This window comes from Cygnus atratus, chromosome 5, assembly GCF_013377495.2.
Source record: "Cygnus atratus isolate AKBS03 ecotype Queensland, Australia chromosome 5, CAtr_DNAZoo_HiC_assembly, whole genome shotgun sequence".
NCBI classification, from domain to species: domain Eukaryota; kingdom Metazoa; phylum Chordata; class Aves; order Anseriformes; family Anatidae; genus Cygnus; species Cygnus atratus.
Window position 1 is genome coordinate 48,815,309 of NC_066366.1, and position 18,906 is coordinate 48,834,214.

An 18,906-nucleotide genomic window follows, 5' to 3' on the forward strand; every position below is an offset into this window, starting at 1 on the left:
GACCAAAATTTCAGACTAGTTGAGTAACTTCAGAGCTGATAAACAGCGGAGCAAACTTTCCCCCCCCCCCCCCCAACTCTTCAGAATTCATTGCATCCTTACATGAATGCACACACTAACACAGAAAGCCTGAACAGCTGGGAATGAGCACATGATGAAGCAGAGCCTCAGAGTACGTTCTTCAGAGTGCTCTAGTACCTGGCTGCATCTTACAGAAGAAGCCTCATACACATCCACAACGTGTCGGCCACCAATGCCCCCACATGCAACACTACAAGAAAAAAATAGTTCCATTTGTCAGCATTTTCTCAGACAGAAAGGTAGGATTTGAACTTCTGTTTGTGATGACAGCAAACGCAATTGAAAAAAGAGATGGATTATTTTGTGTTCTTAACTTTTATTATAAACACGCAGATTAAATATTAACATAGGAAAAACGAGACGTTACTAGTTAGGCCTTTATAAGGCTAAGCGTCCTAAAAATAGCCAACAAAGTCCATTTTACACAATATCCACTGAGCTGGCAATTGCTGTAGAGCCACTTTTGTGGTGACTGTATCCTCCAAAACACTGGAATATTCCCTGTCCTCTCTTTCAAAGGGAACAGCATTCTGCATAAGGAAACAGTTTGCACTTTTGTTTACCGCAGTTCAGCCACAATGAATAAAAAAGATCCACGTATTCAAGTGAAGACACTCCAAGAACATCAGCTCAGTCCAATTCCCTTTTTCATTTTACCTGACAGGCCAGGCTCATCCCAAGTACCATAGCTGGATGAAAGCTGGCATTGCAAGTCCAGACCCAGTGGGCTTAGTGGGAGCTCTGCAAGGAGCATCTGTAAGAGCAAGAACCAATGTCTGTTCTCCAAGTAACATGCAAAAACTGTTTCAGTTCATTTATAAAAACTGGTCAAAAAGCTGAGCTTGTAAGAGCCTAGAAAAGTCCTTTTGTTTTCTAATTTTGAAAACCTTAAATTTCACCAACAAAAATCTAGATGGTTTAAGTTTAAAAAGCTTCAATTAACAACTGATGAAAAGATTAAGATTCCTTTTTTTTTTTCCCCTTTTTGCCTTTATTTGAAGTCAAAATGGCTAAAATAAAGCAGCTTTGAGCTCTCTGCTTAAAAACAACAAGCTTTCCTGTTACAGTGTTTTCTCTGCCCCCCACTGTTCCTTTGCCTTCAAGCAGTGAGTGCTCTCACCACCACTCCAGTCCTTGTGTCAGATGTTTGAATGGTTTCCAAGTTATAAAAAAGATACTGTTATTCAGTGTCTATACAAACACATACTTGAGCAGCTCAGACAGCCAACACTAAATGTGTAAGCACTGAATTTAATGGAATATATTTTTGTTAAATCCAGTAGTTAATGCAGTGCAAAAAGGTCTTTGTTTTTATAAGTATATATTATATACTATATACATGGCATTTTCCCCCCTTAATAACAACTCTGAATAGACCACTGAAAATACGGGGACTAGTAGAAAAATAATCTTTGGATTTTATAGGAAAAATACCATTTGCAATAAAAATATGGTAATTTCTTCTTGCTGAAAACAAGTAACAAATATATACTTCCACACATATTTTCAGCACCCTGTACATGTAACAAATATTTATGCAGTAGTAGCCCATCTTTTAAACAAAACCCAATTCCTTTACTGTTCTGCTTTTTAATTAGCATAAAAAAGCACTTATATCAGTAAATATTTGCTTACTCCTTAGTATGTTGGTTTGGCTTTTAGTAAACTAAGCAAATGGTAGAAGACTGTTGATTAGATAGGAAGTCATTTACTTATTAGAATTATATATAATAAAAATAATTTATCTAAAAAACCTGGCCCTGATCCTAGGCAGAGTTGATACCTCTTTGCATTATTCCACTCATTCCAACTAGCAGTCACCAAACAAAGCAAATCTGGAGGGCCCCACTTGAAAAGATCACAGTTAGTCAGAGAAACTTGTTTTTCAATCCCTCTGTTTAAACTAGTGAGAAGGATGGGGGAAAACCCAAGATACTGGCACACTGTGCAACCCTTCACCAGAGGCAAAGATTAGAAAAGCTGCTGGGTGCTGCATTATTGCATTGCTCCCTTTATGCCTCCTGCTACAGCCACAGCTTTCCCACTTGCTGAGGCACACATTACTCTGGTCAAATGGTGTCAATACAGGTGCAGCCACAGAGGCTTAGAGGTACCTAGGATCAAGCCACTAATCAGACTGATTCCCATGGAAAAAAATCTTGTCTTTGCCAAAGACAAGATTACAGATGAGGATGAAGTCTGTGACTAGTAAAGACTGGGTTTCTATACTCTTGCAGAGCCTAAAAGGAGCAAATATTTATTTTTCCTGGTGGATTTTTAAATATCAAGTGAGTGCTCTTCCCATTTTCTAAGTCTTCCTCTTGATAATATTTAAGCCAGTATTTCTCTTTGTGAAACTTAATTTTTCCAGTTAACGTGGAGGTGTTGATTCAGTGGAGTCCTTCTGAACAACTTGTGTAGACAATATTTTTCTTTAAATTTATACTATTTTAAAAAGCATATCTTTGTAGAAAAATCAGTCCTGAGTTTCATCTCCAGTCTTCAAGATGGACCAAGGCTGTACCATTTAACAACAACTTTTTCAGGGTTAGCGATGGTATCTTCCCACTGCTCTACTGCTTCACTGTTATTGCTATCAGAACTTATCCAGATCTGCAGTAAGAAATAAAAAGAGAAATAAAATTGAGTTTACCTGCTGTAACAGTGGCCCAGACTTTGTTAGATCCAAACAAATACCATGAAAGTGTAGAATGAGATGCAACATGTAGACTGTGACCAAAGTATTAGCAACAAATACAGTTCTGTTAAGACTAACATAATTTGGCTTTCAGCTGGGAACACAGGCAGTCTGTGTTTACATTTAGTCTCTAAACAAATATGAATTAGAGAACTCCCTACACACTAATGTTTCCCTACTTAATAACATATTTTAAGTCAAGCATTCCTTGCTCCATTCAAATTGATGTGCTGGGGTCAAGGACCCATCAGGGCAGTGATGTCTCTCCAGACCACGCACTCAAACTCCAGTTGGCAGCAAGCCACCTGGCACCCAGAGTTAGCTGTCCAGCATTTTCATGAGCATTTAAAATTGCACACTCCAACAGACAGGGCCAAACCTGCATTCCACAGAGGTTACTAACTTGCCTGTATCACACATAGTCACGCAGTAAGAGTCCATTTCTTCTCGGTATTCAGTTAATGGATAGCGGCCCTTAAACAAGGAAATGAAGTACAAGTAGGAAGTTTTTCCCCTAAACAATATCACCAGCTTCCATTGCCAAAAGAATTCTGCTTATGTAAGTAGGTATCGTTATTTACGGGACTCTATTTCCTCCACTCTTCCAAGAATGAGTCCTTTTTAATAATTCTCAGAAACCTGCACCATGAAGTACATTTAGCCCACACTGCTGAGGCATGATTCCTCAAGAAGTGAGAATAATGCCTTCCAGAATACCACAGACAGCTGATGTTTCATCCACAGAGATTCAACATACATCTTGCTCATGATTAAAGACATGCCCATAAATGCAGCCTAATCGAAGTGTTGTCTGTTTTAGAACAGCATCCAATTAAACATCATTCTCTGAAGAACCATGTTAATAGATCCAGCTATATTAATCTTTTTCCAGCTACCCAGCCAATTGCTTAAAGTACATTTTTCCCTGAGCCATATTTTATGTCTTCATGTGTTATGTGGCAATGTCTGCCTGCATGAGCTGAAACAACCTTTTCCAAATAATCTCTGAAGAGCAGAAGTAGCTCATTTCCTCCCCGTAAAAATAAGACCCATGATTAAATGAAACTCATCAGATTGAGATGACCTCACATATTGCTTAGTGACTGCAAAATCATACCCAGTTAGTTTTGCCCCAAAGTAGCACAGCTAGCTAGCACACTTTTTTCTTTCTGTTCCAAATCCAATTCTACCAACAGAATCACAGAAAGATGGAACACGTGTGACATGATACTTGATAGAATAGAGGAAGGTCACGTAACTCTTGCTGGCACATCATTTCTATAGCAGATCAGCATCTCCTGCAAGTGAACGTGTGCACCATGCACAAGATCCACTGCCAGGATGGGGAGCTACCATTTTCTGCACCTAAGGATAGTGCAGTCCTTCAGCTGGTAAGGGACTTTACAGTTGGAGCCTCAAAATCAATTCCCCGTTATTCATTTATGTATATATTAAAATTCTACTAGTACATCTACCTGGGTCAGGGAAAGCACTGAGCATTGAGAACAAATGTGTCTCATTATACTATGGGAAAAAAAGGAGAGAAAGAACAGACAGAATAATGGTCAATTAGAACAACTAGGGAAAGAGTGCAGAGAGAATAAAAGGAGACCAGACTTTCAATTTTTATGGTGGTTAAATACATATGTTCACATAAATGCTTTCAAAGAGATACAACAGAAGTTCCAGTTGGAAAAAAAAAGGTGGGTTGGGGGGGAGCATTCAACTAATCTTTTTGTTTGTTCACATTATCACTTGATCATACACATTCAGAACATTATGCTGACTTCAGCATTGTTGTACCCAGAAAGGCAGTCTGCTATTGTAGCTGTTGACATTTCCCTTCTACACACACCTGTTTGTGAGTGTGCTAGTACTGTAAGCCAACACACCTTCTTTCTGTAGAGGACGTTGTAGGTTGTGGAGCTGGTGTGAATGCTATGTTTGTTTTCTTTAGAAAGCCTAGAGGCAAGGAGGACATCATACATCTGTCTGTAAGAAGCAATCTTTTACATAACAACACTCCACACAAAAATGGCATAAAAGAGTTCTTTTTAAAAGAAAGATCAAATGCCAACATGCATTCTGATGTTCGTGCATGTTTAAGAGCCAGTACTATTCCTTCTTGGATTAAAGCCAGAAGATTTTATTAGAATTCACTATTTTCCTATATGCCACCTTATTTAAAGTATTTTAAAATTCATACAAAAAAAAATCTTGTGGAACTGGATTTTAAGCAAAGCATTTCATGTTAGATAGCAGAAACCAACCTGTCCTAGGAAGTGTTTTCTTCTCACTGAGCTTCTGCTGTAGAGTTTGATGAGAAAACTAATTCCTTGTTCAGCTTGGCTAACTGGAAAAATCATCATTTCTTCCCACCTCACTTGGCTGTTAGTAGATTTCAGAAGACGTGTCTTCTTCTTATACATCAGCCCTTCTGTACTAAACATTCCAACTTTAACAAAGAAATCTAGCACAAAGTAAAAAAGAGGGAGGGGGAAAAAGGGCATAACACACAAAGGGTTACTCACAAACATACCCAAAGAGGAACTGACAAGATCCACATGTATTGTTCAAATTGCAACAGTTTCCCAAAAGTCTGGCCAAAAGAATTGTACAATAGCTTTCCTGACTGGTCACACAGTGTGTTCACTAGTATTGAACTGATTAACACGTATCCAAACAGCAAGTGCAAACTAATGCTCTTGTATGTCAGGATTAATACTGGGATAAAAATCTTCCAAAATACATAAATGCGTAGCTTCAAACCAAACAAAATGTAATCAAGTAAGACATCTGTGGAAACAAGCCTTGGCAATAGAAATCTACTGCACAATATGTTAGTTTGAGGTTTGTAAGGAATGTTATCGATTGCCAACCCATCTGAGCAGCATTTTACCTGTTACAAATGGTTTTAGACAGGAGGCATGAGACAATCGATGTAACTTACATAAAGACAGTGGTGTAGATGAAATTGGAAGGTTTTGTGCTTCAAGAATCTGTAACTGAATCCTCCTGTTTATTGCTTGAAAACAAGTTCCTACTTGAAGCTCTGCGCGGCACACCTACAAGCAGAAGAATGTTGCCATAACATCTGGATTAAGTTGCTTATAAACTCAGAAAATGCAGGAATTCTGTTATATGTTGGGCTCCCACATTTCTATCTGGGATTTCCTGGACAGAAATATAAGTATGTGTTGTATATACAACCTGCAGATGCACAGTAAGTAAATGCACCTTGCACTTGTCACAGCTGCAGTACACGTGCTCCACTGATGCACTGCTTATGTACAGTGCATATATGACCCTAATGGGCTGCAGCGAGAGGTACTGGACAAATAAACCTCAAATTTCACCTGGGAGATTCCTCAATGGTAAGAGTGGACACACAGAGGAAAAACCCGACACACAGTAGTAGCTCTACTAAACGTGGATGTGAAAGAGAGAGAACAGGCATACTCTACTAACAGAAAACCTTTGGACTTCCCCTTCCACCCTTTTGAATTTTGTAATATGAAGATACAAGCAACACTTTACGTAGATACAAGGCCCTGTCATTTAATGTCAGGAATGCTTAGGATGACAGCATGCTGTGGATTTTCCTGTGTTGTAGAAGTACATGTGTTTCACATGCTTAGACACACAAACACAGACACACATTCTGAGTCTACTGAAAGCTCCAGTCTGATTTTTTTTTTTTTAATAAAGAATTTTTGCTAGTGACAAAGTTGCCTTGAGGTCCTCATTACTCTTCTGCCAGAGGCTAATGTACTCTGGACACAGTAAGAACATCAGGAGTGAGCCAGTGGAGCGAGACCCAGCTTTTCAGAAAGCCTCCAGTTAAAAGCCCTGTGCTAGTCCTGGTTCCCTTCAAGTTCTCATGGACTTCAGAGATGGAAAAATGCACCAAGAAAGAGTGCAACATGTCACATAAAGAAATCAGGTTCCAGTTCACTTATGAGAACCAAATTCTCTTTGCAGCTCAGCCACAAAATTTCTGTGTAAACATGAGAGGAAGCACATGGATGCAGTGTCTGGAGAGCTCTTGGATATAATGGTGAGGAAAGCCAACACAGGCACAGACACAATGAGACAGGATGAAGTGGCTTCTCAAACAGCTTCCTCTTTCACTTAATCTGTAGCAAGTTACTGCTTTTGAAGCACAACTTTTTAGAACTACAAATGTCAACTATAACTTATGTTAGAAATCAAGAGTGTCACTTGTATTACTTACACATTTAGATAAAATTTGCTTTTGAATCACTAATTCAAGTTTAATTTGTTGAAAATACAAATGTCTAGACACAATCTGTAAAAGAAACAAACAAAGTGGGAGCAGGGGGAAAGGAAATCCCACTGTGAAAATGACATTTGACAACCACCTGTTTTTTATTACTGTAATGGAAATGAACTGCTTGAATTATTACTTCACAGCATGTAATCTGAATATTAAAATATATATATACACACACATATATATATATATATGCGGTTTCAAGCCACTGAAGAACTTAGCACTTTTCTTCCATAACAAAATCAAATTCCATTTGCTGTGAGCTCTTGCTGCTAGTCCTACGGATCTTCTGATGCTTTTTTGGTAGGAAAAGGCAATTACTCGGTGCCCTTTGCTGAAAGTCTTCCCAGAACGTCCCTCCCTCCAGCTGTGGGCCATGTTGTGGGAGAGCTAGTTCTAGCTCTTTTCCCAGAAACAGCTGCAGTTTATGACCATAATAGTGATGCGCCTAGTTCAAAAGCCTGCATTTTTTTTCCATCAAATGCCCCCCATCCAAGAAAGCAGAAAAAAACCCAACTGTGTTTGCTGTTAACAATGAATTATTACTGAATTATTCTACTTCTGTTTCCAACAACTCTTTCTACGTGATATGACAATACACTTTTGTGGTATTAGCACTTACAGATGATTTGGAAGGAGGAGATATATCCAGCCAATGACTTGACTCCTCTGAGCTGAGCTCCCGCAATGCCAAGGAGCACTCTCCAATTGTTCTTCTCCTAGGAGCCTGTGTCTGGATTTTAAATACCAATCTGACAGCCTGCAGGCTTTGCAGTTTAATAGCAAATACAAAAGTTTCCATAAATTCAATGTCCTAAAAAGAAAGACACAGAGGTAATATCATCTTTATAAGAGAGTCACACTGAACCCAAAACCTAGAAATAAAGGCTTCCTGGTCTTATAGCAACTGCTCTTGGATACCATTTCGAGTTGTCATGGAAAGGTGTGCTTTTACAGTGGCTAAGTTCACACAGAACTTGCCATCTCATTGTCACAGTCTGGCAGGCAATACTCTGGATTCTTGTTCACTACCAGAATGAGCTGAGGCTCTCCCTTATGGAGCTTTACAACAGCTTACACACATTATGACAGAAAATTCTCCAGAGGCCTTTTGCTTCAGTCTCTCTGCTCATTTTATATTCTTCCACATTTGATTCACGTTATGGGATGTTTACATTGCTTCACCTCGCTCCCCCTCACCCCAAGCCCTGTCATCTTCCTATACTGGCACCATCAGGACTCCTGTGCCACATGACCCATTTTTACTACTTTCTGTAGAGACAAAGCATGAACTTTGTCTCCTGCCCTAGCGAGGAACTGGAAGCAGTACATCATCATCTACCTTCCCCAGGAAGAATATGCATCTAATGGTGTGTGCAGGTTTCCTCCAATCCCCCACCATTCAGCTGCGAAGACCAGCATGGTTCAGTCCCCTATGAGTGTATCCCACACCTGTCCTGCAGACTTAGGAAAGGAGGTATGCAAGAGAGGATAAGAGTGGAGGAAGTGGAACAAGCCATTTAAAGGGATTTGGAGAAAGGATATGGGGATGAGGATTTCTTGGTGTTTTTCTTGCTTCTACTTACATTGCACCCTTCCTTGGCAGAGGATTTGAACTGCACTGGTTTAGGCAGTGTGAGAATTCCCTTGACATAGATAAGAGGATTTTCTCCACAACTAGAAGGCCAGCTCAGGTCTTTGCACTACAACATTGGAAACAGAATCAGCAGAGACAATGTAAGGCTCCAGCTTTCAGACAACTTAAAAACACAAGGTCTTCTACACTGCTGTAATTCCTGTAATACTGAATGCAAATTAGAGCTGGTGTAATGATTATGTCACTTCAGAACATTTAATAATTTACTTTCACAGCAGAGAGTAAAAAGTGAAATCACTAAAATCTGCTGAATCATTCTGTGGGAATTTGGCAGCATATAAATCGTGAAATCCCTTATGTAATCTTGCAAATGTATCATTTGGTATAGTCACAAGGTTTCTGAGTACTCTAAGTTCCATTACCTAAAAATTAATCAGTTCCTGGAAGTGTATAAACGAGTCAGCATAACAGCATCACATTAGTTAACAAAAAAACTGCAAGAGCTATACAACCTTGAAGTGCTATTACAGTTCTACCCTGAAGGAACTACTAGATTTAGTCAGACAAATGGTGCCTCCAAATTTTGCTCCAATTTGCTGCCTCCATATTTCCACAGGAAAATTTCTATAGCAGGACCAGCATATAACCTTCTCAGGTTCCCTACCCATGCCAAACAGTTTCTCACTCCAAAATAAGACCATTTGACTGAACTGTGCTTATATTAATGCTTAGGGATAATTTTCTTTTTCCTTTTTCTCCTCAAAGTATTCCTTAATTCTCATTACTCTTGCTAAACAGACTCTCTGTTACCCTAACACTAAATATAGTAAAATAGTCATTTGAGTAAACAATAATCAGGTTATTTATGTTTGCTTATTTATAATTACTTACATGTAAAACTGTGATCCAGATCTGTTCCGCAGAAGAAACGTAACACAGCTTTACATTCAGTCTTCCAACATCTCGTTCATCACCTGATAATGTAATAGTATCTGTGGAAAAAAAGCCAATTAGTGTTTTTAGAAGCAATACAGTATCTTAAAAAATTATTCCAAGAGTAGGGGAATTCATTACTAGGTGGACTGCCTATCTTTGAAAACTTCTCTCAACTTAAGTTTGACATATCTTAACACCTGTTAAGTTAATAACTTATGCTATACGCAAACACCTTTTAGAAAGTAGAAGAGCATGTTCCTGACACACCCAAAACACATTTAGAATCTATCACTTCCCTTAATCACTTTCACTGTTAAGTTTATAGATTGGCCTGCTATTTATCTTTCTCAACCAGGCTAATAAGCATTTTACTGTTACACTTTTCTCTAAGAGCCACTTAATACCCAGTGTTTCTCTATTTCATTGAGGACACTGTGTGAAATTCTGACTTTCATAAAGGAGACTTTTGTGGGCGCTTGAATTGTTTTTGAGGATTTATTTTGCATCATCTCCACTTTTTCAGCATTCCTTTATTACTAAGGATACTATTTTTTTCATGCAATATTCTTGAATAATTCTCAATGTAATACGAGTACTGTGTTCCAAATACTTTCTACGGAAAAATACAGATACATGGAAAAGGACTAGAGCTGTGATCAAGGTGCCACATCCTATCCTAACAGAAAACCTGTAATTTCTTAGTTCACTGGGGTAGTAAATCCAGGGATCAATTTCTCAAAAGCAGGAAGACTTGCACTCCTTTGAAGGCCCAATTTACTCAACCTCCTGATAACAGGAACATGCAAGTTGTGAACTCTTAATTTCAAATTGTGAAGTAATTTCCAAAGTGACTTGTTACTCATCTCAAAACAAACAAACAAACAACATTAAGACAGCTTAACATTGCAAGTATTTCATTACAAGTTAAACAAACAAACCATACCAAGACTCCTGTTACTGCCTTGCGATTCCTTCCTGGAGGAGGTACTGCTAGGTACACTGGAGAATGAATCGTATCTCTGGGGAGGGGAAAAGAAAAAAAAAAACACAACAAAAACCCACCACTTCAGTAAGAGCAATAGATGCAGAAAGCCAGAGATTCTGCTATCAGATAAGACATGATGAAAACAAAGTAACAAGCAGTTTCAAATCTTTGTTTCCCTACTAAACTCTTGATCTAGCATGATATTACTGCCTTGACGCAAAGAGCTGATACAGGACACATTAGGCCAACTCAGATATTTTACTTACTGATACACAACGTGTTATAACAATGTGTTATGTAACAGATGATTATTTGGGAAAAAACAAACAAACAGAGCACTGTTTTTTTGCATAAATAGAAACTTTTAGTGTTCCACTTTTCAAGTGATGGGAGAAAAAACAAAATCAGGAACCACAGACTCTTCTTCTGTCCTGACTAAAAGCCTACTCAAGTTTCTCAGCAGCTTTGTTGGACTACAACGGCAGTAGCTAGAGGAGGCATCAGGAAAATAAACACTTAAAGTCAGTCAAGGTATTGAACTTCTCCCTTTAGCCCTTCCAGTGCACAGTACAGTGCCCTTCAGTGTTTCCTCTGAAAACACCATGCAACAAAAACAGATACACCGAATGTGCTGAGATTTCGGTAGAACTGAAGTTACACGTAAGGTACAAGAAGTACTCACCTTCATGAATCGATGAGGTGGGCTTCTGAGATCAAACATTGAATGACTTAAATCAAGCGATCCAGGCAAACCACTAGTTCTTAAATCGTTAACTAAAGAGACAAAAAGAACAGTACATACCATGTCATTGCTAGAAAAAATAATATTCCATATTTAAAACTTGTGAATTTCACAAACTACTGAAAAACAGATACACAGTTCTTTATTCCTTCACTCAAGCCTGCAAATTTGTCCTCGTTTTGGCTGGGATAGTGCTAATCCTCCTCATAGTAGCTGGTATGGTTCTGTGTTTTGGATTTAAGATGAAAATCATGTTGATAAAACAATGATGTTTTAGTTATTGTTTGTGCAAGTGTTGTTTGACTTCTCTGCATCTCACACTGCCCTGTCAGCGAGGAGGTTGAGGGTCACAAAAGAAGAGGGCCACAAAGTTGATCAGAGGGCTGGAACACCTCTCTAATGAAGAAAGACTGAGAGAGCTGGGGCTGTTCTGCCTGAAGAAGAAAAGGTTCGGGGGTGGCCTTACTGCAGCTTTTCAGTACTTAAAGGGAGTTTATAAAAAAGATAGAGAACAACTTTTCAAGGCCAGATTGGATGAGGCCCTGAGCAACCTGATCTAGTGGGTGGTGTCCCTGCCCATGGCAGGGGGGCTGGAACTTGGTGATCTTTAAGGTCCCTTCCAACCTGAGCCATTCTATGATTCTGAGTTGTCTGGGAGTGGACCACTGTTTCTCAGGGACGGGCTGGGCATTGGTTGGCTGGTGGTGAGCAATTGCATTATTGCATTGTGCATCACTTTTTTTTTCTTCTTTTCCTATTTATTTATTTATTATTAAACTGTCCTTATCTCAACCTACAAGTTCTCCCTCTTTTACCTTTTACAATTCTCTCCCCCATTCCACGTGGGCGAACAGCTATGTGGTACTTAGCTGCCTGTTGGGTTAAACCACGACAAGGTTGTAAATCACTGAAATGTTTTAAAGACAGCACAATTTGCTATGTGTTCTTAGTAAAGCTGGTTAAAGTTTTTGAAGAACCTTAGGGAGAACACGGGGACAAGGAGGAGAGATGGTGCCTTTTTCAAAAACTTAAGTTTTGAATGGAAAAAAAAATAATAGCTTTTACACTGAGAAAGCTGTCTGTAAAATATAAAGCAGCAGAAAAAAATCAATCATAAAGATATTTTGCTTACAAAAATTTACTGCAATTTTGGAAGAATATTAATCAATTTATTTTTCAGTTATTTGTTAAGATGAAGAGGGGGGACTTCACATGCAAATTCAGAGACTTCACTTCATACCTTCCAAATAAACACATTCTGTACTTTTAAGTCAACTCAAATGAAAAGTATCACAACACTTAGTGCAACAAAATAGGCTTAGAGTTTTGCCTAGAGTCTACAGATACACACAAAGAAAATAATCTAGCTTTTGAAACAGCTGTTAAAAAACTCTGGAGGAAGAAGACATTATAACTGTACTCTAGACATACTTAAGTGACCTTTCTTGTGTTTGAGCTTACCAAGACAAAAACTAGTGAAGTGTTTACTTGGCTTGAAGAAAAACGGAGAAAGAGATGATGAACTGAAGGGAAGATGTTCAAGACAATTTTATGAAACCATTTGGCTCCCACAGGTGCTTGCAAAGCCTAGCAAAACCATATGTGTGCTTAAATTATACATGTGTTTTGTTCTCCTCTTAAAAATATATATATATATGGAGTAGTCTTTTCATTTAGTTTCTATGGTGATTCAAAATTAATTTTAAAACAGGACACTGACTGAGACATTTTTCCTAGCTGTAAAAGAAGCATGCTGTACCTTTCTAACAAACACGTCTTTAAAAATGCATGCTGTTGCCAGCTTCCTATCTGATGGAGATCTGTGTACATTTCTTCGAGCATGAATTTTCTGAATGGGTTTACCTTAGCAATCACTTACAGCACGCAACACTTAATCATCTACTTTACTGTAAACAGCATGCATTATACAAGATACATAAACCAATGAACAGTACAGAGGTTTTACCTAGGTAGCCAAACACTTTGTATCTAAACTTTTACTGATCGTATCTCACAGCCCTCCCCTGTTATTAAACATACGTGCACAGTAAGAACTGGAGACATTTCTACACCTTCAAAAGCAAAGTACATAAAAGCTGGCATATAGCATCACTTCCCATTTTGTTCCTATTCTCACAATCTGCTCCTGAATGTTTATTTAGCGCTTGTTTCCCTCTCCATATATATGTTCCTCAGGTACTCTTCCACTCAACATACTACTTGATTTCCTTGTTCCTTCTCCCTCAAATACTCCTCTTACTGGTAGCTAGACTCTCGGTACTACAACGTGTTTTGGATCAAAGGCAGCTACACTAGCTCGCTTTGCCAATATGCCTACTGTTGTGTGATGCATACAAGCCTTATTAAGCCCCCAACTGACAGAAAGTAACAGCACAGCTGGAAATCAAGCAGAGCCCGCTCCACAGATCAACTCACTAACCGGGAAATGTCTGTAGTATACAGACTAGTTTGAGAATTGCTATAATCAAACACGTCTTCTGTAGTCTAATGAATTTTTCTCTTACCTATGCACAGTGTGAACTGGAGGAAGACAGAAAAGTAGGAGTGCAGTTCTTCTCACCTGATCCATATAATTTCCTATTATCTGATTTTGGTTGGAAACGCCTAATCAGATCTGGTGAAACATGCTGCTCCAAATAGAATGGGTTGTACACATCATACTGGGGCCATTGGTACATGCTGCGCAGTTCTGCTTTCCGATCACCAAATGAAGCTCTGGCAGATTCTGTGGAGCACAAGTAAACATCAGATGCAAGAGTTCCAGACATAACACATGCTGCTTGTTTTCATAAGACAGGCTGAGTGCCTTCAGGGCAAAGGACAAAATATTTCATTATTATCTGCTTCAACGAAAGGAAAAAAAAAAAAAGAAAAGAAAACAGACATATATTACGTCAGATTTCAACAGCATGCTAGGAAATATTGGAATGAAATTGGCCATAAAAATCTATGCATACCCTGTCTTGAAGTGTTCCACGATAGATGCCTAACCAGTTAAAATACAGAAGGCTCTAAAGACAAAGACCAAGACGGAAATTCACCAGAAAAGTAGGGCCACGCATACAGAAAACCTCTGACTTATTTGGCTACAATCCCCCAGGGTATTCCTAATTGGCTAATGGGCCCACAGTCCTTTAGGAGGGTCTTCCGTGGAAAGATAATGCAACTTGCAACTGCAGTCTCCTTGTCATCCAATTTCCAAAGGAAGTGTGTCAGTGGTAAAATTACTGGTCCAAAATGACTTGAATTGTTGGCTGAGACACAAGAAGACAGATTTGAGAATGCTTGAATCCCAGCCGTTTACTCAGACCATTACTGCACAGCTGCCCTGCTTTTCTTCCCTTTATAATTATTTCAGACAAGACATGCACTCCTTGGTCAGCAGAACAGCAAAGAACACCACTGTAGTACTTCATTTTGTCTGTCTGGAGCGAAAAGAAGCCTTGCAATAAAAAGTCGAGTAGAGAAGGGGGATGGGGTGACCTGGAATCTGCCAAGCTCTGACATTTGCTTCCTTCATGTCACCTCTCTGGATTTCAGCCTACCTGTGAAATAGCTCATTACTCCATTACCAAGTGCCTTCAATTCTGCACGTGTTACACCATAAGGGGCAAACATTATTACTATAAAATTCTTTCCTCCAGGTGGTAGCAGAGTAAGTAAAATAGAGTAACTCGAACAGTGAGGTGGGACATGAGAGATGGTAAGGCAAGAATTCAAGTAATATGGACTCCAGCAGAACCCATATGAGGGTGAACGCTAGAAGTGAGGCTGTGAAGTTTTGCTGCACAACAGGTGACGGAAAATTCAATGTTCCAGCCCAGGAGCACACTCCCTTCTGCTAGCTTACTTCTGCGAGAGCATGAGACATGCTGCAGTGAATACTGAGAAGGGCTGCCAGAACTTAACTTCTTTAAGGAGGAATGCCAAGAGCTAACACTGAGTATGTCCTGTTTCAATAAAGGAAAATGGTCAGACATGCACAGAAAATGGAGTGGAATAAGGGAAGAACTTGGACTTCTACAGATATTTAACAACAGTCTAAGAAACAAATACTCTAGTGGTTTTATTTTTTGGGGTTTTTGTTTTAAATATGTTGGTGCTTTGGTTAATGTAAAGAAGGAATGACAGCACACTTCTCTATATTTAGTAAATCTTCCTAAAAGTAAACTTTGCATTTTAAATACAGCTTTAATGAGGCTTAAAAGCTGTACTTTCCAAATATAAATACTTACTTTTTAAAAAGAAATGGAAGCTGCCTACTTGACATAAGATCCACTTTTCAAATATTTATTCAAGAATTTAAAATATTTGCTCAAGAGAGACAATTATGAACAGCCAGGTCATCCTGCCAGAAGATCTTTGGCTTTATAGCCTAAAGGGCCACTCTGTTCACTAGGTCCTTCAGAAATGATGATGAAGCATAATTCCCAATGAAGCCAAGTCACTGGTTTATAAGTCATTGACTGATAAGATTTTGTAGAACAGCAAGAATAAAGAAAACATTTATCTAAAGGTTGTTAAACACATCTTCCTTCTCCTTCCCCCTGGAGAACCCTGGTGCCTCAGAGTCCCTTATGGACTTATCTGTACAATATCTTGAGGATGAAGTAAGATCAAGCAAGACAAAGTATGAACCCAGATCCTGTAAGAAAGACAATTTACCAGGAGCATGTCCTGCATTCCCATACCTTGTCCAAGTACTCTTTACAAGAACTAGCTACTGAAGAACATATACAACAAGCAATCCCTCGGGACAGCAGCTCTGCCAGGTGGGTGGCAGAGAGCAGCCTCACACATCAGGATTGCTTTCTGCTGGCCATCTGTGGGAAAACCTGAAGCAGGTCAGGCTCAGAGACAAGGAGGGCCTTGTATTTTCCAACTCCAACCATTAGGGTGCTGCCTGTTTGTGGCTGGTGAGGTGGGCATCATAAATAAAACCCACTGAGAGATCAGGTACAGAATGGCTGATCTATACCAATCAGCTCTGCGATACTGATTAGCTTGGCCCCTGTGCTAGTGTTATTAGCAGGGGTGGGTGAGGAAGAGGAGTAAGTCTGGTAGCAGGAGAGAAGCAAGGGACAAGAAGCAACAGCAAAGACCTAGGGAGAAGGGAGAATGATGGGAGTAAAACCACACAAACAGAAAAAGGTAGCACTGCATTAGTTATTATGCAACATGTGGCTGATTTTTTTCAGTTACTGAAGTTCCCACCCTCAGAAAAGAAATCCAGTCACGTGAGACTAAAAACGTATTATCAGCTCATCATGTCCTTGAGGCAAAGCAGCTCTAGAGAAAGCAACTGCTCAGTTATGCCCTCGTACCAAAATTTTCCCTTATCTAAATCTACACATCTCTGGAGAAGACCTCAAGTCCTCATCATCTCCAGTGATAGTACGTGCCCTCTAACTCGTGTTACTGGGCCATGCTCTCGTTCTTTTAAAATGCCACTGTGCCTAAATTGCATACATGTCATTTCAGCTGTGCAAGCACGGGTCTGACAGAGGTTGAAGTATAAGACTGTTGTGAGGCAAAGTATCATATCATCATATGCAACCCATATACTGCTGAGACCTTACCCTCGGCCACCCAAAGAGTAACAGAAAGAACAGGAAATAGAAAAAAACAACATACAAAAATGAAAAACAAAAATAAAAAACACTTTCCTCCAAGTAGTAGCATATGCTTCCTGTTGATGAAATTTGAAAAGAAAGATGTGTTAGTATGCTAAAACTTATCAGTACATTAAACGTAAAAGACTACCCTCCTTCCTTCCTTAAGTGATCTGAATAATGGTGATGTGTTAGGTTTTTTTCTTGCCTCCATAAATTCTTTCATAAACCTTTGCCTTTCTTCAATGTTTTCCAATACTTTGAGTATGAACACTAGTGTGCAATCCCCCCTTTCCATTTAATTCATGCAAGATCACGAAGATTCATACTGGGTAACATCCTTCCCAAAAGCTCTCTGGATGTCCAGAGAGAAGAGCCACAAGACCAGGCTTCTAGAAAAGTTTTGCAAACGTATGTTTTCAGTAGAAATACTTGATAACTTTCAAGGTGTAGCAGATACTAAACATCTATTTTGGAGTCCTATGACAGACTAAATAAAACAAGAAAGACATACTCCTCCTCTAAATTTCTATAAGCTGAACAGTAAATATAGCTAACACAGAAACAGCGAAGGAGATACCATTGTGTTACAATGCACAAAATAAGAAATTTCTCTCACAAAAATAAAGTTCCTCAGTCTTTGGCTAGAAAGTGACACTGGTTAACATACCTAATGAAGTACAGTATTTTTTATTCAGGTTTTCCCCACAGAAACACATACTATTTCAGCAATACTTTTTATATTTTACCTTGAATCCCTCCAGCATGTGAGGTACTAGGAAGGTTTTTGGGCTGTACATAAGCCAGTTTGAATGGGGGGACCACAAATGGTACTTCCTGACCATCCAAGGGCAGTTTAGAAAGCAGATAATCCTCTGAACAGCCAACTTGCCGCTTCACTGACACAGAAGACAATGGAGGTTGCTCTACAATAGCTGGCTTTCTTGCAGCTACTGCTTCAGATTCCTGTACCATGGAAACTGCTAAAAATAAAGAGCAAGAAAAACAGACAGTCCACATATGCGTTAAAATTTGAAAATACTGTGAACAGATCTCTTTAATTTAATAGAATCTGTGCTTGATACATTACTTAACTGCTGCTAGCATTCAGTTTTACTAGCATTCAGGAGTAGCACTTGGAAAAGATATTCATCTTCATGATACCTGTACTAATATAAATTTCACTGCCCAAGCTTGTATATTTATAGCTGCCTTTCTCTTAGTAAATTTTTAGAGGAGGCATTCTATACACTTGTATAGAGCAGTTTTGCGAACAACTAAGCCACCAAAGAAAATCCTGACAGCAAATCTGCAGGCAGTTAAAAAGAAAAAAAGAAAAAAAAGTGTTCACTTTTAGAGAGCTTGAGAGACACAAGACCTTCACATGACCTTAGGTAAAAAAGCTGGCTTTTTGGACAGCATTTCAGGCTGCAAGGAGCAGACTTCAGATAAGTGTTATTCTTCAGTTCCAGTTCATAACACTAACAAGCATGTGTCCAATCTCCAAGCGGAGGTATGGAATGACTTTCGGATGTTGTAAAAGAATTCAAGTTTATCAGGAGTGACAAAATAATTTTATTAATGGGAAATCTCATCACCCAGAATAACAAAACCCTTAGTCAATGTGATTATGTCGGAACTCACAATCGTTTTTTTCTTTTTCTGCATAGAAGCACCATTTACAGCAGTTCTTTATATATTCTTTCGCCATTGTTTTCAGTGTCACAATGTAGAAGAAATCACAATCAAAGATCCACCATAGCTATCAAACCTGAAAAACACTATAAAAGCAACTGTATTAGATGACAATACTTGAAATTAAAATGCAATAATATGTTATTGAATATGTGATTGCTAATTTGATTCAGTCCCTGGGTCAATGACAGTTATGTCAGTCACAAATGGATCAGAGCCATCAGATTTCTCTAACTGAGACAATT

General features: G+C 38.9%; 1 protein-coding gene across 2 annotated transcripts; it reads right to left on the reverse strand.

The window, feature by feature from the left end:
- Positions 1-1,110: 1,110 nt before the first annotated feature.
- Positions 1,111-18,677, reverse strand: TC2N (tandem C2 domains, nuclear). 2 transcript variants are annotated; one of them, XM_035539612.2, is made up of 11 exons: positions 18,611-18,677; positions 17,716-17,946; positions 13,915-14,079; positions 11,274-11,365; positions 10,550-10,625; positions 9,562-9,662; positions 8,660-8,776; positions 7,696-7,887; positions 5,730-5,844; positions 5,050-5,249; positions 1,111-2,694 (listed from the first exon to the last, which is right to left on the reverse strand). In XM_035539612.2, exons 1-11 carry the CDS (start codon positions 18,675-18,677, stop codon positions 2,584-2,586), a joined length of 1,467 nt encoding a protein of 488 aa, XP_035395505.1. In that variant the 3' UTR covers positions 1,111-2,583. The 2 variants fall into 2 exon arrangements, with proteins under 2 accessions (XP_035395505.1, XP_035395506.1); XM_035539613.2 differs by lacking the exon at positions 7,696-7,887.
- Between the last annotated feature and the right edge of the window lie 229 nt (positions 18,678-18,906).

Coding starts and splice junctions, on each gene's coding strand:
- TC2N (XM_035539612.2), bottom strand. CDS start 18,677: ATGGCGAAAGAATATATAAAGAACTGCTGTAAATGGTGCTTCTATGCA. Junction 7,888..8,659: donor CTGCCAAGGAAGGGTGCAAT/GTAAGTAGAAGC, acceptor CTTTCTTTTTAG/GACATTGAATTTATGGAAAC. Junction 5,845..7,695: donor CTCCTCCTTCCAAATCATCT/GTAAGTGCTAAT, acceptor TTCTGCTTGTAG/GTGTGCCGCGCAGAGCTTCA.